Source organism: Salmo salar, chromosome 12, assembly GCF_965601325.2.
Source record: "Salmo salar chromosome 12, fSalSal1, whole genome shotgun sequence".
In the NCBI taxonomy this organism is placed as follows: domain Eukaryota; kingdom Metazoa; phylum Chordata; class Actinopteri; order Salmoniformes; family Salmonidae; genus Salmo; species Salmo salar.
Genome location: NC_138302.1, coordinates 14,025,001 through 14,050,843, shown reverse-complemented (window position 1 = coordinate 14,050,843; position 25,843 = coordinate 14,025,001). Strand labels below are relative to the sequence as shown.

The 25,843-nt window shown below is 46.3% G+C and overlaps 2 protein-coding genes across 3 annotated transcripts in view; one reads left to right on the top strand and one right to left on the bottom strand.

The window, feature by feature from the left end:
* Nucleotides 1–4,438, top strand: part of LOC106592593 (dynamin-2) — an 80,080-nt gene extending 75,642 nt beyond the window's left edge. For both annotated transcript variants that reach the window (XM_082958608.1, XM_082958609.1), the window contains exon 21: nucleotides 2,880–4,438. In XM_082958608.1, the coding sequence (XP_082814734.1) occupies nucleotides 2,880–2,946 (67 nt within the window). In that variant the 3' untranslated portion in view covers nucleotides 2,947–4,438. The remainder of the gene's footprint in view (nucleotides 1–2,879) is intronic.
* Nucleotides 4,439–10,488: 6,050 nt separating this feature from the next.
* Nucleotides 10,489–22,587, bottom strand: tmed1 (Transmembrane emp24 domain-containing protein 1). The gene is given in 6 exon segments (NM_001141732.1): nucleotides 10,489–12,623; nucleotides 14,738–14,905; nucleotides 17,264–17,365; nucleotides 17,502–17,586; nucleotides 17,794–17,891; nucleotides 22,296–22,587. Coding segments are annotated over 6 exon segments (702 nt in total). The 5' UTR covers nucleotides 22,494–22,587; the 3' UTR covers nucleotides 10,489–12,572.
* Between the last annotated feature and the right edge of the window lie 3,256 nt (nucleotides 22,588–25,843).

The window sequence follows — 25,843 nt, the reverse complement described above, 5'->3', positions numbered from 1 at the left end:
GGTGGTAGTATTGATGGTAGTGATTGTCATGGTGGGGGTAGTGGTGGTAGTTTTGGTGGTGGTAGTTGTGGTTGTGTTGGTGGTGCTGGTAGTAGTAGTTGTAGTGGTAGTGGGGGGGTTTGGAAGTATTGGTGGGTGGTTGAGTTGTGGTGGTAGTATTGATGGTAGTGATTGTCATGGTGGGGGTAGTGGTGGTAGTGATGGTGGTGGTAGTTGTGGTAGTGGGGGGGTTTGGAAGTATTGGTGGGTGGTTGGGTTGTATTGGTTGTGGTGGTAGTATTGATGGTAGTGATTGTCGTGGTGGGGGTAGTGGTGGTAGTGGGTTTGGTGGTAGTGTTTTTTTTTTTTAACCTTTATTTAACTAGGCAAGTCAGTTAAGAACAAATTCTTATTTTCAATGACAGCCTAGAAACAGTGGGTTACAGTGAGGGGAAAAAAGTATTTGATCCCCTGCTGATTTTCTACATTTGCCCACTGACAAAGAAATGATCAGTCTATAATTTTAATGGTAGGTTTATTTGAACAGTGAGAGACAGAATAACAACAACAAAAATCCAGAAAAACGCATGTCAAAAATGTTATAAAAGGATTTGCATTTTAATGAGGGAAATAAGTATTTGACCCCTCTGCAAAACATGACTTAGTACTTGGTGGCAAAACCCTTGTTGGCAATCACAGAGGTCAGACGTTTCTTGTAGTTGGCCACCAGGTTTGTCCTCTGAATCATTCAGATGTTCATTGGCAAACTTCAGACGGGCATGTATATGTATTCTTGAGCAGGGGGACCTTGCAGGCGCTGCAGGATTTCAGTCCTTCACGGCGTAGTGTGTTACCAATTGTTTTCTTGGTGAATATGGTCCCAGCTGCCTTGAGATCATTGACAAGATACTCCCATGTAGTTCTGGGCAGATTCCTCACCGTTCTCATGATCATTGCAACTCCACGAGGTGAGATCTTGCATGGAGCCCCAGGCCGAGGGAGATTGACAGTTCTTTTGTGTTTCTTCCATTTGTGAATAATCGCACCAACTGTTGTCACCTTCTCACCAAGCTGCTTGGCGATGGTCTTGTAGCCCATTCCAGCCTTGTGTAGGTCTACAATCTTGTCCCTGACATCCTTGGAGAGCTCTTTGGTCTTGGCCATGGTGGAGAGTTTGGAATCTGATTGATTTATTGCTTCTGTAGACAGGTGTCTTTTTATACAGGTAACAAACTGAGATTAGGAGTACTCCCTTTAAGAGTGTGCTCCTAATCTCAGCTCGTTACCTGTATAAAAGACACCTGGGAGCCAGAAATCTTTCTGATTGAGAGGGGGTCAAATACTTATTTCACTCATTAAAATGCAAATCACTTTATAACATTTTTTGACATGCGTTTTTCTGGATATTTTTGTTGTTATTCTGTCTCTCACTGTTCAAATAAACCTACTATTAAAATTATAGATTGATCATTTCTTTGTCAGTGGGCAAACGTACAAAATCAGCAGGGGATCAAATACTTTTTTCCCTCACTGTAACTGCCTTGTTCAGGGGCAGAACGACAGATTTGTACCTTGTCAGCTTGGGGATTTGATCTTGCAACCTTTCGGTTACTAGTCCAACGCTCCAGCCACTAGGCTACACTGCCGCCCCGTGGTGTTGGTAGTGGTTGTGGTTGTGGTAGTGATGGTAGTGGTTGTGATGGTAGTGGTTGTGGTGGTAGTGGTAGTGGTAGTGATGGTAGTGGTTGTGATGGTAGTGGTTGTGGTGGTAGTGGTTGTAGTGGTAGTGGTAGTTGTGGTTGTGGTGGTTGTGGTAGTGGTAGTGATGGTAGTGGTTGTGTTTGTGGTGGTAGTGATGGTAGTGGTTGTGGTGGTAGTGGTTGTGGTAGTGGTTGTAGTGGTAGTGGTGGTTGTGGTAGTTGTGGTAGTGGTGGTAGTGGTTGTAGTGATGGTAGTGGTTGTGGTAGTGGTAGTGATGGTAGTGGTTGTGGTTGTGGTGGTAGTGGTTGTGGTAGTGGTAGTGGTTGTAGTGGTAGTGGTTGTGGTGGTAGTGGTAGTGGTAGTTGTGGTTGTGGTAGTGGTAGTGATGGTAGTGGTTGTGGTGGTAGTGGTTGTGGTAGTGGTGGTAGTGGTTGTGGTAGTTGTAGTAGTGGTAGTGATGGTAGTGGTTGTGGTTGTGGTGGTAGTGGTTGTGGTAGTGGTTGTAGTAGTGGTTGTAGTGGTAGTGGTGGTGGTTGTGGTAGTGGTAGTGGTAGTGGTAGTGATGGTGGTGGTAGTGGTTGTGGTAGTGGTAGTGATGGTAGTGATGGTTGTGGTAGTGGTTGTGGTGGTAGCGGTAGTGGTTGTGGTTGTGGTGGTAGTGGTTGTGGTGGTTGTGGTGGTAGTGGTGGTAGTGGTGGTTGTGGTAGTGATGGTAGTGGTTGTGGTGGTAGTGGTTGTGGTAGTCGGTGTTGTAGTTGTGGTGGTAGTGGTTGTGGTAGTCGGTGTTGTAGTTGTGGTAGTGGTTGTGGTAGTGGTTGTGGTGGTAGTGGTAGTGGTTGTGGTTGTGGTAGTGGCAGTGGTTGTGGTAGTGGTTGTAGGGTAGTTGTGGGGGGTTTGGTGTATCGTGGGTTGTGGGAATGATACATCTTTTTTTCTCTCCTCCCTCCCTCTCTCTCCTGCCTTCCTTCCTCCCTCACTCCTCACTCATCTCTTCCTCCTTCACTCTATTCATCCCTCCCTTCTTCCCCATCCCACCTTCCCTCTCTCTCCATCCTCCCTCCCTCCCTCCCTGCTTCTCTCCATCTTTCTCCCTCCTTCCCGCCTCTCCCTCCCACCCTCCTCTCCCTCCCTGCTTCTCTCCCTCCCTCTCTCTCTCCATCCCTCCTCTCCCTCCCTCCTTCTGTCCTCCTCTATAACAGAAGACCCCCAGCGGCCCCAGGCCGCCCCACCATCATACGCCCTTCAGAGCCTTCACTGCTGGACTAGACAGACAGACAGACAGTTACCACTCCTAATGTCCTTTGACTACAAAGAAACACGTTGCGTAACGTTGATGTTTAATTCCCTAACATGATTCAAGACTGTCTTTCATGTATTCTCTCTTAATATTCATATTGTCATGTTATTGTTATTTCATGTATTATTTACATTATTATTTACCATTATTTACGTTTTTTCATTTAAGTAACACTATGTACTTTTGATCACATATATTTTTTTTTAGCTTTGTAACAATGTTTAATACCTTCACATTTTTTAAAGGGATTGAGAGAGAGAGAAAAAAATGAAACCTACATTTTTTTGTTTAACTAACTTACTTTAATGAACTTAGTTCAAACCTGGGATCAGACAGAATTTCAAATCAAACAGGTTTAAAAAAAAAAATATACAGATTTTTGTGAATACCTAGAATACTTCTTTACATGGAAGCACTTATTCAATTTTTTTTTATAACAAATACACTCCGTAATTAATAACTAAATACTTATTTCTTTACACTGTTTTAAATGTTTCTATCCTTCTTACTGGATCATATGTACATTTGTATTTTTAGATCTAATCTTCAATATGCACTTCAATATCTATGCAGGAATATTATAGTAAGTATTTTCTAGCTCGCAGCTTTTTTAATTTCATTTTGATTAAATGCTAATTATGCTATAAAATGAATTGATTTCAATGGAAAATAGTTAGCTTCAACTGCCCTCACAGTTCACTCAAAGAACAGTGGTAACCAGTCAGGGTTGGTGTCCATTCCGTTTCAATTTCAGTAAATTCAGAAAGTTCCAATTCTCTTCAATGCTCTTTAATGAAGAACATTTGGAATTGGAATTTGATTTACTCTCTGAATTGACAGGAATTTACATGGAATTGACACCAACCCTGTAGTCAATATAGATACCTAGTGTCTCATCAGTTATCGATGTTCAAAGGACCAAATTAGTAGTAGATAGTTGTTAGACAAGGGCCGGGATTCAATCAAAGATGCTTTGTCGATAAGCTCACTGCACAAAAGGTCATTTATGACATCCGCAGCATTTACTGCAAATGTGATCTCCGCAAGCATCTGGGAAATCATTGGTGAGAGTGTTGTTTGCTTATCGCTTCTTTAATTGAATCCCGGCTTTTTGCCCAGTCTATTGTAAATGGTAGCTTGCTGTCAATCTGGCCTCTGCTTCCTGAATAGACCAATCAAAATAGACCTGCTTCCTGAATGGACCAATCAGAAACCAGGCAGAGGGGGTAGTGCACCACATAGGATGCCATTTCAGACTGTATTCTTTTTTTTAAAACGACTTTTTGTATTTTTCTAAGTGCCTCTTACCTGTGTCTTTCCTATTGCATGAACAGATGAATGAAATGATACATTAACAAAGGAATGAATCACTGGGTGAACGAGGGATGGGTAGAATGGAACAGTAGTGTGAAGAAGGTGTATAAAGATGGAGTGATATGGAATAATAAACAGATAAAGGGACTGAGGTGTGGTGGCTGGTATTTTTGTCTTCAAGTATTTTTGTTACTGTTCGTCCCCCTCTTCTTTCTCCCCTCATCTCTCTCTCCCCTCCCCTCTCCTCTCTCTTTCTCTCTCTATTTCTCCCCTCATCACTCTCTCCCCTCTCCTCTCTCTTTCTCTCTCTATTTCTCCCCTCATCTCTCTCTCCCCTCCCCTCTCCTCTCTCTTTCTCTCTCTCTCTTTCTCCCCTCTCCTCTCTCTTTATTTCTCCCCTCATCTCTCTCTCCCCTCTCCCTCTATTTCTCCCCTCATCTCTCTCTCCCCCCTCCTCTCTCTCTCTATCACTCAATGAATGCAATCTCTGTAAATGACGTACCCACTGCTCTATAACACTCATTGGACTGAATCGTATCCCTAGTATGGAGCAGCTGACAGACACACCTAACAATGAATACTGATGATGATGATGATGCCTTCTTGGTAATATCCTGTTACAGTTTTTTTTCAATGGCTAAAACACTAAAACCCATTGGCTGAACAAAGTTCTCAGTTTCCTGGACTCATTTAGCAAATTATGCAGTCTGTTGTCAATACCTTAAACCATTTCACATGGTAAAACACAATTTGCAGATCTCACTTAGACTTTTCAGCAAAACTCTAAACACGTTCTCAAAACACATTGTTTACTCTAATGCACATGTCATCCACACTGGTAAACACAAGTGGCAACAATCAAATACAAATAGAGAACACATGTCATTGATTGAACACAGCCACTCAAAATGGATTTAACCTGTTTCAAATGATGCGACACAACCAATATAAGCCAGTTCAGAGAGCAAACAGGTTGTTGAAGGTGGGAAGGAGAGTCTGAGAATGGATAGAAGAAACAATGTGAGAGGACGAGTGCGTATGCGAGGTGGGCGACGAGGAGGAAGAGGGCAAGAAAGAGAAAGAGGAGGACGAAGAGAAAGAGGAAGACAAAGTGTGGAAATATCTGATGAAATTCAAGCAACAGTTATAGACCATGTTCTTGTCCATGGACTGACAATGAGGGAAGCAGGACTTAGAGTGCAACCCAATTTGAGCCGATTTTCTGTGTCCACCATAGTAAGGACATTCAGAGAAGAGAACAGGTACAGTATACTACTGTATTTTTGTCATTGCAAATTTACTGTACTACACTATATGCAGCTATTTCAATAGACATTTGTAAAGTTAATCACTGTATGTATTGTACTGCATGAATATGTTTTGTAACTGCACAACTACTTTTTGTAGAATTGCAAGGCTGCCACATGCAGGTGGAAGGACAGCTATATTCACTCGGGAGCAAGAGGCCGTTATAGTTGGCATGGTCCTTCAAGATAATGCAATACGACTCAGAGAAATCCAGGAACGAGTGATACAAGACAACACACACTTCCAGGGAATCGACAGTGTGAGCATTTCCACAGTTGACCGTGTCCTCCATCGTAACAGGATGCGAATGAAACAAGCATACAGAGTACCTTTTGAGCGCAACTCACCAAGGGTGAAAGAACTGCGAGCTCAGTATGTGCAAGTCAGTGTACATTCAGAAACATTTACTGTAATCCAGATTGTCTACAGTACTAACACATACTATGTGAATGACATTACTCTTCAGTACATACAATGTATGTGAATCAGAAGTGCATACAGTAGGCCTAATTGTACTCTACAGTATAGCACTGTCTCTGTACGACTTACAAAATCCTACATACAGTATATTGTATTTCTACACAGACAATATTTGACTTGGAATCCTTGGACAGACCCCATGAGTTCATCTTTGTCGATGAAGCAGGCTTCAATCTAACAAAGACGAGAAGGAGAGGCCGAAACATGATTGGACAGCGGGGCCATTGTTGAAGTCCCTGGTCAACGAGGTTGCAATGTCACAATCTGTGCTGCTATCAGCAACCATGGTGTTCTACATCACCATGTTACACTCGGGCCATATAACACCCAGCACCTTCTAACATTTATTGCCAATCTAAGAGATATTTTATTTGAGCAGCAGGTTCAAGAGCAGCAGTGTCAAGAGCGAAATGAGAATCCCATTCCCACCTATGTGATACTGTGGGACAATGTCAGTTTCCACCGAGCTGCTCAGGTAAGGGAATGGTTTAACATCAATGGGCAGTTTATGAACTTGTACCTCCCTCCATACTCGCCTTTCCTGAATCCGATTGAGGAGTTTTTCTCCTCCTGGAGATGGAAAGTGTATGATAGACAACCCTACACCAGAGTAAATCTGCTGCAAGCCATGGATTTAGCCTGTGGTGATATAGGTGAGGAATCATGTCAGGGCTGGATACGGCACACAAGAGGCTTCTTCCCCCGTTGCCTCAGAAGGGACAATATTGCTTGTGATGTCGACGAAGTGCTCTGGCCTGACCCAGCCCAAAGACAAGAAGAAGCACATTGATCACATGTTTACTCCTTTGATTTTTGTCCCTTTTTTGTCCCTGTTGTACAGTGCATTGTAGGCTGTATACTGTACAATGGACAGATTGTATGGCCCTGAACATTGTGCTTTCCATTTATTAACAGTACTGACTGCTCAATAGATTTTGACTGGTTGCAGGTTCGTATCAACAAAGAACAAGAATTACAGTATCACAGAGACAAAGGACAAGTTTGTGAGATGCAGGGTACAGTACTGTAAAAATAGGGGTACAAGGAGGAGGAAGAACAAAAAAACTAAATTGCAAAGAGCAAAGCAGAGTAGTAATTTCTGATCAATTTTGAGCTACTATGATAGAACATGTTTTCGTTCATCAAAAGACAATGACGGAAAAATATGAATATATTTTTAGATTAAAAATGTACTTCTCCCTGAGAATTGTATGTTTTGAACAATGTGTTTTCTATTTTTCGGTGTATTGTTTACTGACTGCTTGAGAGTGTATATCATTTTGATCACTTTGTTTATGATTTGAGAGCAGTGTTTGATTTTGAACACAGGTAAAACTGTTTTGAGGCGAATGTTTCATTTTGCGAGAGGAGTCAGAGGTTATGTAAATAGTGCTTGAAGATGAGGTTTAATGTTTTCAGGAAATGGAGCAAGGTGTCAGAAATGGTGTTTTAGCAATTGAGAAAAACTGTAAAGTGACATCATCCTACGTCTAACTTCAGGGTCATGTCCCCTAACCTTTGTTATGGGCTAGACAATTATATTATCCAATTCGTGGAAACGTGCTTATTTTTTTAAGTTAAATATCTAATTATATTTGTGTTTGTCTATTAATTTACTTCTGCCAGATGCCTTTCATGAGGTTTTGCCTGAATACCATTGCCTTTACATTTTGCCCGGACTGAAAACCTCCAGGAAGAGGGTTGGACTGAAAACCCACAGGACAGTAGATCTCCAGGAAGAGGGTTGGACTGAAAACCTACAGGACGGTAGATCTCCAGGAAGAGGGTTGGACTGAAAACCTACAGGACAGTAGATCTCCAGGAAGAGGGTTGGACTGAAAACCTACAGGACAGTAGATCTCCAGGAAGAGGGTTGGACTGAAAACCTACAGGACGGTAGATCTCCAGGAAGAGGGTTGGACTGAAAACCTACAGGACAGTAGATCTCCAGGAAGAGGGTTGGCGCCCGGCACGCCGGGGGGGGGCGCCCTGGGTTAGGCCAACAAACTACCACTCAAATGACCACTCTATGGAAAGATGAGACTCCGTTTTGCTCTAGGACCCCCACACGTGTCACAGGACTTGTCTGAACGTGATCCAGTTATCAGTTCTAAAAAATGTACGGAAGTAGTTTTGTGCCCCACACACACACAAAAAAGGGGTTAAATATGTGTCCAAAAAATATCTATGTATTTCCTGAGCTTTCTTTTGTGTCCTAGATATTGGACAGACACTTCAAAACCTTATTCCTTACGATTTATTTTTTTACTGTCTGTTTGGCCATTTATGAATGTGTTATTCAATGCATTTCTATGGACTATAGTAGTAAAAGACAAATTCAATATTTTCTTCAAATACCTAAAGGGTCCTAAAATTCTAAATCAAAAAGCTAAATGATCCATGGTATGACATTAAAACAATTCCAGATGTCAGTTTAGTATTCTGTTATCTCTGTGTGTTTCTCTCAGCATTTCACTGTTAGTCTACACCTGTTGTTTACCAAGCATGTGACAAATACAATTTGACAGATACACGAACAAACGTATATATACACACACTCTCTCCCTCCAGCAACTGACCAACCACATCCGGGACACGTTGCCAGGGTTACGTAGTAAACTCCAGAGCCAGCTTCTATCTCTGGAGAAAGAGGTGGAGGAATACAAGAACTTTAAACCAGACGACCCGACACGCAAGACCAAGGCCCTACTGCAGTCAGTATATAAACACACACACACACACACACACATACAAGACTGCAGAGCCATGCTTCAGTTGAGAATTGTATTGATGCATCGGTGTGTATTATTAATATGGTTTATCTGAGTAGGGATGCAATAACATTGACACACTGTAATTTACAACAGTAAGATTCATTGCACCAGAACACATTCCATGAGTACCTTTCCCACTTTTCAGAGACTTATTGATCATTTGTCCTCTAGAGGTCAACATTTCATTACAACATTCATTGATATGTTCATTTGATAGTACATTATCCGTCTTAAATTCCCTCCCAAACTAAAATCAAATATTTGGAACGTAACACTTCATTGGCTTTTGATTTCCACTAGGACAACCAGTAAGACGTTAGATCCTCAACGCAGTGCGGCAGTGCACCAATAAGGTACCTCGCTGCATGGAGCCTGTGATGCCCAGTCATGCTAGTCCAGTCCACATGGGGACGCTATGGAGCTAGCCTTTAATGCTACCATGCTAACCTAGGCCTCAGGGTGGTGCACCAATAAGGTACTACACTGCATGGTACACTGTCTAGGGTGAAGTTGCCCCTAGACACTGACCTGGGGTCAGTTTAGCATTTACCTCCACTAATCAGGTTAGGTTAAAATTAGGGGAGGGGAAGCTGATCCTACCAATGGGACCCCCCGCCCCCCCACAGAGAACTTAGAGCCTGTCATGTCACTCCTGGCCACAGGGGGCGATGTGGAGATAGCTTGTCTTCTAGTGTTTTCAGGGTGTTGTGCTGTTAGATGTGTGAGAGACTGTTTATGTTTCTCCTCACATGTCTCTGGTTTCCCCTGAAGACAAGCTGCAGGTTAACACACAAGCATGCACGTGGACACACACACACACACACACACACACACACACACCTTGTGACTTAGTGGATGTCAAACACTCATTTCATTTTCCTGTATTTTCCTGAAGGATTGTGGGATGCCTACCTGCTGCTTGTTTTAGTTTAGTATCCCTCCATCTCTCTCTTTTCCTTCCCTCTTTCACTGCTCAACTACCTCTCTCCATCTCTCTTTGTCGCTTCCAGACTCCTCCCACTTCCCTTGGAGATCCTAATAAAGTCTAAATCAATCAATCTCCTCTCTCCCTCCCTCCCCCTCTCTCTCTCCCTCTCTCTGAATGAGTAAATTACCTATGAAAGCCACACGGTTAGCTGTCCAGTTCATCATCCTACGTCTAACTTCAGGGTCATGTCCCCTAGTCTTTTGAGTGGGCTTGACGATTATATATCAAATTAAATATATACGATATTATTTGTTTGTCGATGAATTTACTTCTGCTAGATGCCTTTTATGTGGTATTTGCGCTAAAGACCATTTAAAAAGCCTACAAAAGTTAAAAAATACAAGGCAACTTCCTGGAAAATGACATGTTTCGTAGGGTATACTGTGGTCTGTATGTTTGTCATGATGTCAGTACGCCACTAGAGGGCAACAGCTGTCCACTGCAATCAGTACCATTCATCCTGGGACCGTAAACCACAAAGCATCTCAGAATAGTTCTGATCTAGAATCAGTTTTGCCTGTTAGGTCATAATGAATCAGATTATAGGGACAGATCCCGGATCAGCACTCCTACTCTGAGGTGTTTTGTGGATACGACTCCAGGTCCTGGTCCTATACAATAAAAGAACAACTACACCATTCCTCAAATCAAATGTTCTGTCTTTTATTGTGTAAAAAACAACATTAAAATCACTGGCTGCCATGGCAACATGGTTAAGAATGCTCAAAGTACCACTCCCTTCTTAGTTACAATCACAGGTTGCCTCCAAATTCTCCACCCATCTCCCAACGTCTGCACTCGTACACTTTTTGTTATGGTTTAAAAAGCATTGGAATGGTGTAGTCATTGGCTGGAGGGAGTTTCAACCATTAAACCCATGACTGAGTGTGTGCAAGGCAAGTATGGGGGGGGGGAGGGTGGAGGATTGGGACGTAGCGAAAGCTTTAGGATCAACGGTAAACTAGGTTCTCTGTAAACTGTTTCTGTCCCCTTAACCACAACTGAAGTTAGATGGACACCCACACACACACCCATCCACCCACACACACACCCATCCACCCACACACACACCCATCCACCCACACACACACCCATCCACCCACATACACACCCATCCACCCACACACACACCCATCCATCCACCCACACACACACCCATCCACCCACACACACACCCATCCACCCACACACACACCCATCCACCCACACACACACCCATCCACCCACACACACACCCATCCACCCACACACACGGAAAAACACCCACAAACATACCTGTTCATCTAGATATCAGCATAGAATCTTACTGGCACATAAAACTCGGTAACACCAAAAAAAGGTGATTGGTTACCCACAACATCACAAAGACATGGACCAATGAGAGGAGGACATTAGGGGTTGGGTGGGGCTTGTTCTGGTAAAATAGGAGGATCCATAGAAATTCAATTACTAGAGAGATTTAAACCCAACGTGCACTTTTGAGCGGATCACATCCTTGATGCATTGTGGGTAAATGATGACTGACTGACATTTTAACATCTTGGCCATGTTCTGTTATAATACCCACCCGGCACAGCCAGAAGAGGACTGGCCACCCCTCATAGCCTGGTTCCTCTCTAGGTTTCTTCCTAGGTTTTTGGCCTTTCTAGGGAGTTTTTCCTAGGGAGTTTTTCCTAGCCACCGTGCTTCTTTCACATGCATTGCTTGCTGTTTGGGGTTTTAGGCTGGGTTTCTGTACAGCACTTTGAGATATCAGCTGATGTACGAAGGGCTATATAAATACATTTGATTTGACTGACTCAGGGGCAGAATTTCTAACACACTGACCCATTTTTTCCCCATGACGCACGCATTATTAGATATAGAACATTTTCATTTTGTAAAAATTATATTATATCATTTTTACAAAATGCTAATTGAGACAGGGCCACTGGGCTAAAAATGAACCAGCCCATCTGGTATTTGCCCGAAATGCCAGTCCGCCCCTTGACCCACTGATCTACAAACGATGAGTCTCTCATTCTAGTGATTCTATTTCTATGGGATGATCCAAAACTAAAAAAATGAATGAACATGAAGTCTCTCAGAGTACGAGGGCTGATCTAGGATCAGTTCGGCCCTTTAGATCATAATGAATCAGATGACATGGACTCTTTGTGGACACGGTCCCAGAGCTGCGTTCAATAAGCACAAAACAGGTCGGGAAAATGTTTTCCCGGGAACGCAAAAGTGAACATTCTTATTGGACAAATTGAGGCAGGACCTCCGTCACTTCTAACTGTTGTCTAGTTCTGTGTCTAATGAACACTACCCAGGGAGTAAAAGGCACTGTGTTGAGCCCAGATGGCAAAGTTGTACGGCAGCGTCCCAAATAGCACCCTATTCCCTAGATAGTGCACTACTAGGCGCGGCTGGTAGCCTAGTGGTTAGAGCGTTGAGCCAGTAACCGAAAGGTTGCTGGATCGAATCCCCGGAGCTGACAAGGTACAAATCTGTCGTTCTGCCCCTAGGTAAATCTTAACTGGCTTGCCTAGTTAAATAAAGGTTCAATTAAAAATGTTTAATTTAAACTCCTGACCAGAGATAGACTCTAGATGGGGAATAGGGTGCAATTCGTGATACAGGATATTTACTCTTCTGTATCCTCCTCTGCTTCCTCGTCTTCCTTCCTCTCCTCTCCTCTTCCCACCTTAACCCTGATTGGCTGTGAGGTGGCGGAGTGGGCGTGTCTTTATGTACAGACACGCCTCTTATCGTCAAACAGTCTGCGGACGGTATAGACCTGAGAGAGGAGGAACGGACAGTTAGACACTGAGATAATGTTACCTGAGTGACTGATTACACTAGTATAGTGTGTGTATAACTAGTGTGTCTACAGGTTGTCCTAGTGTGTGTGTGTGTGTGTGTCTGTGTGTGTGTGTGTGTGTGTGTGTGTGTAAAATGTGTGCGAGTGCGACCCCCATCATAACTACAGACCTGCCAACCTTGAATCATTTTAATGAGAACCACTTGTGGTGACGGTCCCCCCGGCCCACACGACGACGCGCGCCACCCCCACACTGCTCAAATCAAACGCACCTTTTAGCCCATAATGATGTTGGCAGAAGACCCCCACACTGCTCAAATCAAACGCACCTTTTAGCCCATAATGATGTTGGCAGAAGACCCCCACACTGCTCAAATCAAACGCACCTTTTAGCCCAATAATGGTGTTGGCAGAAGAACCTCTATAGGAATGGTAGACTATAGACCCATCTTTATTCAAAGACTCAATCATGGAGACGCTTACTGACAGTTGTGGCTGCTTTGCGTGATGTATTGTTGTCTCTACCTTCTTGCCCTTTGTGCTGTTGTCTGTGCCCAATAATGTTTGTACCATGTTTTGTTCTCCTACAGTACCATGTTGTTGTCATGTTGTGTTGCTACCTTGCTGTGTTGTAATGTTGTGTTGCTGCCGTGCTGTGTTGTTGTCTTAGGTCTCTCTTTATGTAGTGTTGTGGTGTCTCTGTTTATGTAGTGTTGTGGTGTCTCTGTTTATGTAGTGTTGTGGTGTCTCTGTTTATGTAGTGTTGTGGTGTCTCTGTTTATGTAGTGTTGTGGTGTCTCTGTTTATGTAGTGTTGTGGTGTCTCTGTTTATGTAGTGTTGTGGTGTCTCTGTTTATGTAGTGTTGTGGTGTCTCTGTTTATGTAGTGTTGTGGTGTCTCTGTTTATGTAGTGTTGTGGTGTCTCTGTTTATGTAGTGTTGTGGTGTCTCTGTTTATGTAGTGTTGTGGTGTCTCTGTTTATGTAGTGTTGTGGTGTCTCTGTTTATGTAGTGTTGTGGTGTCTCTGTTTATGTAGTGTTGTGGTGTCTCTGTTTATGTAGTGTTGTGGTGTCTCTGTTTATGTAGTGTTGTGGTGTCTCTGTTTATGTAGTGTTGTGGTGTCTCTGTTTATGTAGTGTTGTGGTGTCTCTGTTTATGTAGTGTTGTGGTGTCTCTGTTTATGTAGTGTTGTGGTGTCTCTGTTTATGTAGTGTTGTGGTGTCTCTGTTTATGTAGTGTTGTGGTGTCTCTGTTTATGTAGTGTTGTGGTGTCTCTGTTTATGTAGTGTTGTGGTGTCTCCCTTGTCGTGATGTGTGTTTTGTCCTATATTTTTATTTTTAGCCCCAGCCCACGTCTCCGCAGGAGGCCTTTTGCCTTTTGGTAGGCCGTCACTGTAAATAAGAATTTCTTCTTAATTGACTTGCCTAGTTAAATAAAGGACAAATCAAATCAAACTCAACTCTGGACCTCTTAGCCAGTTCCACTGCATTGTTTCATTGTTCCCCTCTAATCAGGGACGGTTTAGACCTGGGACACCAGGTGGGTGTAGTTAATGATCAGGTAGAACAGAAACCCAGCCGGCTCCGGACCTCGTAGGGTCAGAGTTGAATAGCCCTGCTATTGACGTTATGGGTGCTTGGTAATTGGCTGCTCCTCAGTAGCAAAAATGTTTTAAATATGTTTAATATGCCATGTCTGTTTTCAATCACGCAGTGACCTACTGCACCGCTGACCTACTGCACCGCTGACCTACTGCACCGCTGACCTACTGCACCGCTGACCTACTGCAACACAACAGGTGTTTCCTTGCTAGTCAATGACCTCACATCTACTGCTGTTTCTGAGATCAAGCTGGGAGCTAGAGATTTCTTCCTCGCCAGAGTCCTCTGATTGGCCCAACTTCAAGCGGTTGAGTCAAAAACCTCCATCTGCCAACTAGAAGCATCTTCCTGCATATTTTAGGGTCGTTTTTCGTACCAGCATACTTAGACCTGAAATGTTGTGCAGGTTGGCAGGTCTGTAACTAGGAGACTGGTACAGGACCAGAAGGAGACTCTCCACAGGTTGTCCTAGTGTGTGGCTGTGTTACCTGAGTTAGTGCGACCCCCAGCATTACAATGAGACTGGTACAGGACCAGAAGGAGACTCTCCACAGGTTGTCTTCTAGCAGGTTACGGTCCCTGGCCTCAAACGCTCTCAGTACCGTCTGCATCTGATGACTTCTCTCTAACCGACGGTGTACTGAGTCTATGGACTCCTGGAGGGAGAGAGAGAGAGGAAGGTGGGTGGGGAGGGGGGAGAGAGAGAGAGGAGGGTGGGTGGGGAGGGGGGAGAGAGAGAGGAGGGTGGGGAGGGAGAGGAGGGTGGGGAGGGGGGAGAGAGAGAGGAGGGTGGGGAGGGGGGAGAGAGAGAGGAGGGTGGGTGGGGAGGGGGGAGAGAGAGGAGGGTGGGTGGGGAGGGGGGAGAGAGAGGAGGGTGGGTGGGGAGGGAGAGGAGGGTGGGGAGGGGGGAGAGAGAGAGGATGGTGGGTGGGGAGGGGGGAGAGAGAGGAGGGTGGGTGGGGAGGGGGGAGAGAGAGGAGGGTGGGTGGGGAGGGGGGAGAGAGAGAGGATGGTGGGTGGGGAGGGGGGAGAGAGAGGAGGGTGGGTGGGGAGGGGGGAGAGAGAGAGGAGGGTGGGGAGGGAGGAGAGAGAGAGGAGGGTGGGGAGGGAGAGGAGGGTGGGGAGGGGGGAGAGAGAGGAGGAAGGGGAGGGGGAGAGAGAGGAGGGTGGGGAGGGGGAGAGAGGAGGGTGGGGAGGGGGGAGAGAGGAGGGTGGGGAGGGGGGAGAGAGGAGGGTGGGGAGGGGGAGAGAGGAGGGCGGGGAGGGGGGAGAGAGAGGAGGGTGGGGAGGGGGGAGAGAGGAGGGTGGGGAGGAGGGGAGAGAGAGGAGGGTGGGGAGGGGGGAGAGAGAGGAGGGTGGGGAGGGGGGAGAGAGAGGAGGGTGGGGAGGAGGGGAGAGAGAGGAGGGTGGGGAGGGGGGAGAGAGAGGAGGGTGGGGAGGGGGGAGAGAGGAGGGTGGGGAGGAGGGGAGAGAGAGGAGGGTGGGGAGGGGGGAGAGAGAGGAGGGTGGGGAGGGGGGAGAGAGAGGAGGGTGGGGAGGGGGGAGAGAGAGGAGGGTGGGGAGGGGGGAGAGAGAGGAGGGTGGGGAGGAGGGGAGAGAGAGGAGGGTGGGGAGGGGGGAGAGAGAGGAGGGTGGGGAGGGGAGAGAGAGAGGAGGGTGGGGAGGGGGGAGAGAGGAGGAAGGGGAGGGGGGAGAGAGAGGATGGTGGGTGGGGAGGGGGGAGAGAGAGAGGATGGTGGGTGGGGAGGGGGGAGAGAGAGGAGGGTGGGTGGGGAGGGGGGAGAGAGAGGAGGGTGGGTGGGGAGGGGGGAGAGAGAGAGGAGGGTGGGGAGGGAGAGGAGGGTGGGGAGGGGGGAGAGAGAGAGGAGGAAGGGGAGGGGGAGAGAGAGGAGGGTGGGGAGGGGGGAGAGAGGAGGGTGGGGAGGGGGGAGAGAGGAGGGTGGGGAGGGGGGAGAGAGGAGGGTGGGGAGGGGGAGAGAGGAGGGTGGGGAGGGGGAGAGAGAGGAGGGGAGAGAGGAGGGTGGGGAGGGGGGAGAGAGAGGAGGGTGGGGAGGGGGGAGAGAGAGGAGGGTGGGGAGGGGGGAGAGAGAGGAGGGTGGGGAGGGGAGAGAGAGGAGGGTGGGGAGGGGAGAGAGAGAGGAGGGTGGGGAGGAGGGGAGAGAGAGGAGGGTGGGGAGGGGAGAGAGAGAGGAGGGTGGGGAGGGGGAGAGAGAGGTGGAAGGGGAGGGGGGAGAGAGAGGAGGGTGGGGAGGGGGGAGAGAGAGGAGGAAGGGGAGGGGGGAGAGAGAGAGGATGGTGGGTGGGGAGGGGGGAGAGAGAGGAGGGTGGGTGGGGAGGGGGGAGAGAGAGAGGAGGGTGGGGAGGGAGAGGAGGGTGGGGAGGGGGGAGAGAGAGAGGAGGAAGGGGAGGGGGAGAGAGAGGAGGGTGGGGAGGGGGAGAGAGAGGAGGGTGGGGAGGGGGAGAGAGAGGAGGGTGGGGAGGGGGGAGAGAGGAGGGTGGGGAGGGGGGAGAGAGGAGGGTGGGGAGGGGGGAGAGAGGAGGGTGGGGAGGGGGGAGAGAGGAGGGTGGGGAGGGGGAGAGAGGAGGGTGGGGAGGGGGGAGAGAGAGGAGGGTGGGGAGGGGGGAGAGAGAGGAGGGTGGGGAGGGGGAGAGAGAGGAGGGTGGGGAGGGGGGAGAGAGAGAGGGGGGGAGGAAGGAGAGGGTGATGGTGAAGAGAGGAAGAGAGAGAGGGGGGGAGGAAGGAGAGGGTGATGGTGAAGAGAGGAAGAGAGAGAGGGGGGGAGGAAGGAGAGGGTGATGGTGAAGAGAGGAAGAGAGAGAGGGGGGGAGGAAGGAGAGGGTGATGGTGAAGAGAGGAAGAGGAGGAGGAAGGAGAGGGTGATGGTGAAGAGAGGAAGAGAGAGAGAGAGGGGCAGTTTGAAAAGAGGAAAGGTACTGTGTACGTTCAGTTTTTTCTCTCTTCCGTTCCAGTGAATGTGTTGAAGACATGGTCATCCATCCAATAGCCTACTCACCCTAATGTCCTCCAGCTTGTACTCCAATAGGCTCTCAGGCTCGCCAAGCCCCGCCCACTCGTCATCCCCGCCCACGTCGCCCGGCTGTCCCTCGATGATGACCTGCATTTTTACACACACACACACACTTCATAGCATCTCTATTTACATTTGATTAAATTAGCAGATGCTGTTATCCAGAGCGACTTACAGTAAATCAAATCAACCAATTAATAAAGATATATTAATACAAATAAACCTCGAAGAAGACCATCTTCTCCGAGAAGCGGCTGAAGCTGTTGTCAAAACAGATCTGGTAGTCTCCTGCCTCCGTAGGTTCCACCCTAGAACAAAAACAACCAATCAGAGGCGCTCACACAGAGAAAGCAACCAATCAGAGATGTGGGCACAAAGCCAACAGCAAACCAAACAGAGAGGGAAGGGGAGAGAGCGAGGTCAAAAGACACCAGGTTGATCTGAGGTTGAACTGTGACATCACGGAAGAGATGTTGTGTGAGTAGATTGGACCAATGAGAGGCAGCGGTACTGACATGTGGACTCCGTCTGAGCGGCGGAACTCAGAGATGAGCTGGAACCCGTGAGGAGAGAGAACTTTGAAATCTACATCCATACCTGCACCGGCTATCACCTGGAGAGAGGAACACACACACACACACACACACACACACACACACACACACACACACACACACACACACACACGCACACGCACGCAATCAGAAAGGTACTTTTACAACAGCCATAGATATGAGTCACACTGCACGTCAGAGAGCTAGGACATGAAACATGATGTGTGGGATAATGTTACCTGATAATGTTACCTGAGTAAAACAGGATGTGTACTCAGTGACGTGAACCCCTCTGAATGGTGCAAGTAGAAATAGAGTAAATAGAGCTGACAGGATCCCCTATTCTCTCTGACAGATGATAGAAATGTGTTGAACAGAAACTATCTGAACATTCTGTACCTCCATTCTCCTGAGAAGCCATAGGGGCTCTTGGTCACAGGTGGTACACTACATAGGGTCTCTTGGTCACAGGTGGTACACTACATAGGGTCTCTTGGTCACAGGTGGTACACTACATAGGGTCTCTTGGTCACAGGTGGTACACTACATAGGGGCTCTTGGTCACAGGTGGTACACTACATAGGGGCTCTTGGTCACAGGTGGTACACTACATAGGGGCTCTTGGTCACAGGTGGTACACTACATAGGGGCTCTTGGTCACAGGTGGTACACTACATAGGGTCTCTTGGTCACAGGTGGTACACTACATAGGGTCTCTGGTCACAGGTGGTACACTACATAGGGTCTCTGGTCACAGGTGGTACACTACAAAGGGGCTCTGGTCACAGGTGGTACACTACATAGGGGCTCTGGTCACAGGTGGTACACTACATAGGGGCTCTGGTCACAGGTGGTACACTACATAGCGGCTCTTGGTCACAGGTAGTACACTACATAGGGTCTCTGGTCACAGGTAGTACACTACATAGGGGCTCTGGTCACAGGTGGTACACTACATAGGGGCTCTGGTCACAGGTGGTACACTACATAGGGGCTCTGGTCACAGGTGGTACACTACATAGGGGCTCTGGTCACAGGTGGTACACTACATAGGGGCTCTGGTCACAGGTGGTACACTACATAGGGGCTCTGGTCACAGGTGGTACACTACATAGGGGCTCTGGTCACAGGTGGTACACTACATAGGGGCTCTGGTCACAGGTGGTACACTACATAGGGGCTCTGGTCACAGGTGGTACACTACATAGGGGCGCTGGTCACAGGTGGTACACTACATAGCGGCTCTTGGTCACAGGTAGTACACTACATAGGGGCTCTGGTCACAGGTACATAGGGGCTCGTCTGCATCCCTATTCCCTATCACATAGGCCTAATCTCTACACCAAGGTGGAGGAACTGAGTCTCTGTAAACTGTTTCTCTGTACCGCAACTGAAATCAGATGGACACGCTCACACTCACCATTAAACAAGGAAAACAAAACACAAACATGTCTGTTCATCTAGATATGTCAATCTTACTGGCACATAAAACCCATCTATACATGAACAGTCTGATGTTACAGGACAAGGATTTATGTCATAACATTCAGTCCTTCACTAGTGCTGAACACACACACACACACACAGCCTGAGAGGGGTTACACAACACACACACACAGCCTGAGAGGGTTACACAACACACACACTGCCTGAGAGGGTTACACATCAACACACACACTGCCTGAGAGGGGTTACACATCAACACACACACACACACACACACACACACTGCCTGAGAGGGTTACACAACACACACACACACAGCCTGAGAGGGTTACACATCAACACACACACACACACAGCCTGAGAGGGTTACACAACACACACACACAGCCTGAGAGGGTTACACATCAACACACACACAGCCTGAGAGGGGTTACACATCAACACACACACACACTGCCTGAGAGGGTTACACATCAACACACACACACACTGCCTGAGAGGGTTACACAACACACACACACACTGCCTGAGAGGGGTTACACAACACACACACACACACTGCCTGAGAGGGGTTACACAACACACACACACACTGCCTGAGAGGGGTTACACAACACACACACACACACTGCCTGAGAGGGGTTACACAACACACACACACACTGCCTGAGAGGGGTTACACAACACACACACACACTGCCTGAGAGGGGTTACACAACACACACACACACTGCCTGAGAGGGGTTACACAACACACACACACACTGCCTGAGAGGGGTTACACAACACACACACACACTGCCTGAGAGGGGTTACACAACACACACACACACTGCCTGAGAGGGGTTACACAACACACACACACACTGCCTGAGAGGGGTTACACAACACACACACACACACTGCCTGAGAGGGGTTACACAACACACACACACACACTGCCTGAGAGGGGTTACACAACACACACACACACACACTGCCTGAGAGGGGTTACACAACACACACACACACACTGCCTGAGAGGGGTTACACAACACACACACACACACTGCCTGAGAGGGGTTACACAACACACACACACACTGCCTGAGAGGGGTTACACAACACACACACACACTGCCTGAGAGGGGTTACACAACACACACACACACTGCCTGAGAGGGGTTACACAACACACACACACACTGCCTGAGAGGGGTTACACAACACACACACACACTGCCTGAGAGGGGTTACACAACACACACACACACTGCCTGAGAGGGGTTACACAACACACACACACACTGCCTGAGAGGTGTTACACAACACACACACACACACTGCCTGAGAGGTGTTACACAACACACACACACACTGCCTGAGAGGGGTTACACAACACACACACACATCATGAAGTGCTTTGAAAGACTAGTCAAGGACCATATCACCTCCACCCTACCTGACACCCTAGACTCACTCCAATTTGCCGTTCGGCCATCACTCATCCATATATTTATGTACATATTCATATTCATTCCTTTACACTTGTGTGTACAAGGTAGTTGTTGTGAAATTGTAAGGTTATATTACTTGTTAGATATTACTGCATGGTCGGAACTAGAAGCACAAGCATTTCGCTACACTCGCATTAACAACTGCTAACCATGTGTATGTGACAAATAACATTTGATTTTGATTTGATTTGACACACACGGTTGAGTTGAATAGGTGCCAAGCTGCCTGTAAACTCCACTACAGGGACTCTCCCACTGAACAAACAGACTAGAGCTGCCTGCGTCCCAATAATCTCTACTCCTCTGAAGTGTGCACTTACATAGATCTCTAGTCTTGGAGCTACCCTGTAGCCTGGGGGGCCACTCTGTTTCTGCTCTCTTGCCAACATGCTTGACAATGGAGTAGGCAAAAGCACAAACAGATCTGGGATCAGGCTAGCTACCCTCTGTGGATGGACTGGGACAGATAGGCTATAGAACGAAGACACATATTGATAGATATGACCTAATTGAGAGAGTTGTTAGAGCAGTTTGTGTCAAGATGTAGGTGAAGTGGTAGAATTAAGCAATAAGGCCCAAGGAGGTGTGGTATATGGCCAATATACCACGGCTAAGGGCTGTTCTTAGGCACGACGTATCGCGGAATGCCTGGACACAGCCGTGGTATAACGGCCATATACCACAAACCCCCCGAGGTGCCTTATTGCTATTATAAAACTGATTACCAACGTAGTTATAACAGCAAAAACAACGTTTTGTCATACCCATGGTATACGGTCTGATATACCACGGTTGTCAGCCAATCAGCAGTCAGGGCTCAAACGACCCAGTTTATAATGATGTATTTACATCACTAGGTAGGATGTATTTGTAACACTTACACTGGCTAAATCTCTGCAGAGTGGAAGACGAGAGATGCAGAGAGACACATTCATAAAACAGTATTTAACGAGCAAATGTACCCCTCTCAGGAGTTAACCCCCTGTTCCCCGGGCGCCGAAGACGTGGAGGTCGATTAAGGCAGCCCCCGCACCTCTCTGATTCAGAGGGGTTGGGTTAAATGCGGAAGACATTCCGTTGTACAACTGACTAGGTATCGCACTTTCCCGTTCCTTAGGAGAAAGATACAATTTGGTTATAGCTATATGGTTCACCTGCATCATACGAAAAGTTAGGTTATAGATGGGGAAACCACTGAAAAACAGCATCATTGCTTGTACGGCAAGCGTAGCCTGGGGCAAGTGTCCTACACAGCATAAATGCTTAAGTGCACAACCAGATCGCTTGCTGCTGTGGCTATCTCCTTAACTAGCTAGATAACGTTATCTGGCGCGACTAGCTTGCTACTGTAGTTAGCCATCTCAGGAGGAGAACTGAGAATAGCATCATTGTCACAACTAGCCTTTCTGGGACTGTATCGTGTTTACATTAGCTAACGTTTCAAGCCTGCTACTTCTGTGTTGCGATCTTTTGTTGCTCGCCAATGCACACACTAGACAGCTAAGCAACTAGTTAGTTTACCTGATACTCCACTTCCATGGTAACGTTCTTCGCAGCCGTTTGGAAGAAGCATTCGGTTCTTCCGGCTGGTAAGATAAACGTGAATTCGCTGTCTTGGCTATGGCCGAAAGCACGAATCGTTTCAAGACACGTCGCCACAACTAACGCAATGAAAACGCATGTTGTGCTGCCTCGTCCTGCTTTCCGAAGTGTGTCCATGACGATAGATGAATTTGCTTCCTCAATGTGCTGAGATATTACAGCTAGCTACGTTATCATCCTGGCTAGCTAGCCAACTTCCAACAGCATGTTTCTGTCTTCCGCAACGTCTGTTGAACTTTTCCGGTCAGACGATTGGCTAGAATATCCGTATGACTGACACACTGCGGGACCAATCGTTGAGGGGGAATCCTTGCTTGGGACATTCATTTGTTTGTGCCTACCCCCCAAAAACAGTTAAAATGTGTACAATGTCATTTAATATATTTACAGATGTTTTTTTACATTTCTCCTCGATTTAGGACAGACACTTGTTTCTTATTATTTATTGTTTGACTGTCCTTTTTGCCACTTATGAATGTGTTATTCAATGCGTTTCTATGGCCTTTCGTAGTAAAGGCCAAAATCAATATTTTATCAAATCATTTTTTAATATATTTTAAATATAACTAAAGGGCCCCCCCAAAACGTTTTAGACTCTAAAGAATTATAAACTACATTGTAAATTTGTAAATTCATGAGTTGAAATAAATTGTACACATAAGCTAAGTTGTAGCCTAATGAACATGGACAGAAGCCCTTCTTTGCTCTTCATTTGAAAAGCCTATATTAAAACTATTTTTGTAAAAATAGTTTGTGATGTTGTAAACAGATTATGCTAACATACTCCAATAATAACACTGGCCTATCTAAATGAGATAACTTATCAGTGGAAACATTTGAATGGTTGCTGCTGCAGCTAACAGAAAATCAATGTCATTTGTGGCTTCTCACTGGGCACACTGTCATTTCAGTGAAATGACGTTGAACCCCCGAGAAATATACATTGAATTGACTTCTGTTCCCAGTCACCTGTCCTAGTTCTAGTACTGTAATGGACCATAACCTGTCCTAGTTCTAGTACTGTAATGGACCAGAACCTGTCCTAGTTCTATTACTGTAGTGGACCATAACCTGTCCTAGTTCTATTACTGTAGTGGACCATAACCTGTCCTAGTTCTAGTACTGTAGTGGACCAGAACCTGTCCTAGTTATATTACTGTAGTGGACCAGAACCTGTCCTAGTTCTAGTACTCTAATGGACCAGAACCTGTCCTTGTTCTATTACTGTAGTGGACCATAACCTGTCCTAGGTCTATTACTGTAGTGGACCATAACCTGTCCTAGTTCTATTACTGTAGTGGACCAGAACCTGTCCTAGTTCTATTACTGTAGTGGACCAGAGCCTGTCCTAGTTCTAGTACTGTAGTGGACCATAACCTGTCCTAGTTATATTACTGTAATGGACCAGAACCTGTCCTAGTTCTAGTACTGTAATGGACACGAACCTGTCCTAGTTTTATTACTGTAATGGACACGAACCTGTCCTAGTTCTAGTACTGTAATGGACCAGAACCTGTCCTAGTTCTATTACTGTAATGGATCAGAACCTGTCCTAGTTCTAGTACTGTAATGGACCATAACCTGTCCTTGTTCTAGTACTGTAGTGGACCATAACCTGTCCTTGTTCTAGTACTGTAGTGGACCACAACCTGTCCTAGTTCTATTACTGTAGTGGACCAGAACCTGTCCTAGTTCTATTACTGTAGTGGACCATAAACTGTCCTAGTTCTATTACTGTAATGGACCAGAGCCTGTCCTAGTTCTAGTACTGTAATGGACCAGAGCCTGTCCTAGTTCTATTACTGTAGTGGACCAGAGCCTGTCCTAGTTCTAGTACTGTAATGGACCATAACCTGTCCTAGTTCTATTACTGTAGTGGACCAGAGCCTGTCCTAGTTCTAGTACTGTAATGGACCATAACCTGTCCTAGTTCTATTACTGTAATGGACCAGAGCCTGTCCTAGTTCTAGTACTGTAATGGACCATAACCTGTCCTAGTTCTATTACTGTAGTGGACCAGAACCTGTCCTAGTTCTATTACTGTAGTGGACCATAACCTGTCCTTGTTCTAGTACTGTAATGGACCATAACCTGTCCTAGTTCTATTACTGTAGTGGACCAGAACCTGTCCTAGTTCTATTACTGTAGTGGACCAGAACCTGTCCTAGTTCTAGTACTGTAATGGACCAGAACCTGTCCTAGTTCTAGTACTGTAATGGACCATATCCTGTCCTAGTTCTAGTACTGTAATGGACCAGAACCTGTCCTAGTTCTATTACTGTAGTGGACCAGAGCCTGTCCTAGTTCTAGTACTGTAATGGACCATAACCTGTCCTAGTTCTATTGCTGTAGTTGACCAGGGCCTGTCCTAGTTCTAGTGCTGTTATGGACCATAAGCTGTCCTAGTTCTATTGCTGTAGTTGACCAGGGCCTGTCCTAGTTCTAGTACTGTAATGGACCATAACCTGTCCTAGTTCTAGTACTGTAATGGACCATAACCTGTCCTAGTTCTATTACTGTAATGGACCATAACCTGTCCTAGTTCTATTACTGTAATGGACCAGAACCTGTCCTAGTTCTAGTACTGTATTGGACCACAACCTGTCCTAGTTCTAGTACTGTATTGGACCAGAACCTGTCCTACACTCTTCCTCCAATATTCTTCTGTCTCCTGTCATAAAGTATGTTCTGATATTTCCTGCTGTATGGTGAGGTGTTATGAAGTATGTTCTGATACTTCCTGCTGTATGGTGAGGTGTTATGAAGTATGTTCTGATACTTCCTGCTGTATGGTGAGGTGTTATGAAGTATGTTCTGATACTTCCTGCTGTATGGTGAGGTGTTATGAAGTATGTTCTGATACTTCCTGCTGTATGGTGAGGTGTTATGAAGTATGTTCTGATACTTCCTGCTGTATGGTGAGGTGTTATGAAGTATGTTCTGATACTTCCTGCTGTATGGTGAGGTGTTATGAAGTATGTTCTGATACTTCCTGCTGTATGGTGAGGTGTTATGGAGTATGTTCTGATACTTCCTGCTGTATGGTGAGGTGTTATGAAGTATGTTCTGATACTTCCTGCTGTATGGTGAGGTGTTATGGAGTATGTTCTGATACTTCCTGCTGTATGGTGAGGTGTTATGAAGTATGTTCTGATACTTCCTGCTGTATGGTGAGGTGTTATGAAGTATGTTCTGATACTTCCTGCTGTATGGTGAGGTGTTATGAAGTATGTTCTGATACTTCCTGCTGTATGGTGAGGTGTTATGAAGTATGTTCTGATATTTCTGCTGTATGGTGAGGTGTTATGAAGTATGTTCTGATATTTCCTGCTGTATGGTGAGGTGTTATGAAGTATGTTCTGATACTTCCTGCTGTATGGTGAGGTGTTATGAAGTATGTTCTGATACTTCCTGCTGTATGGTGAGGTGTTATGAAGTATGTTCTGATACTTCCTGCTGTATGGTGA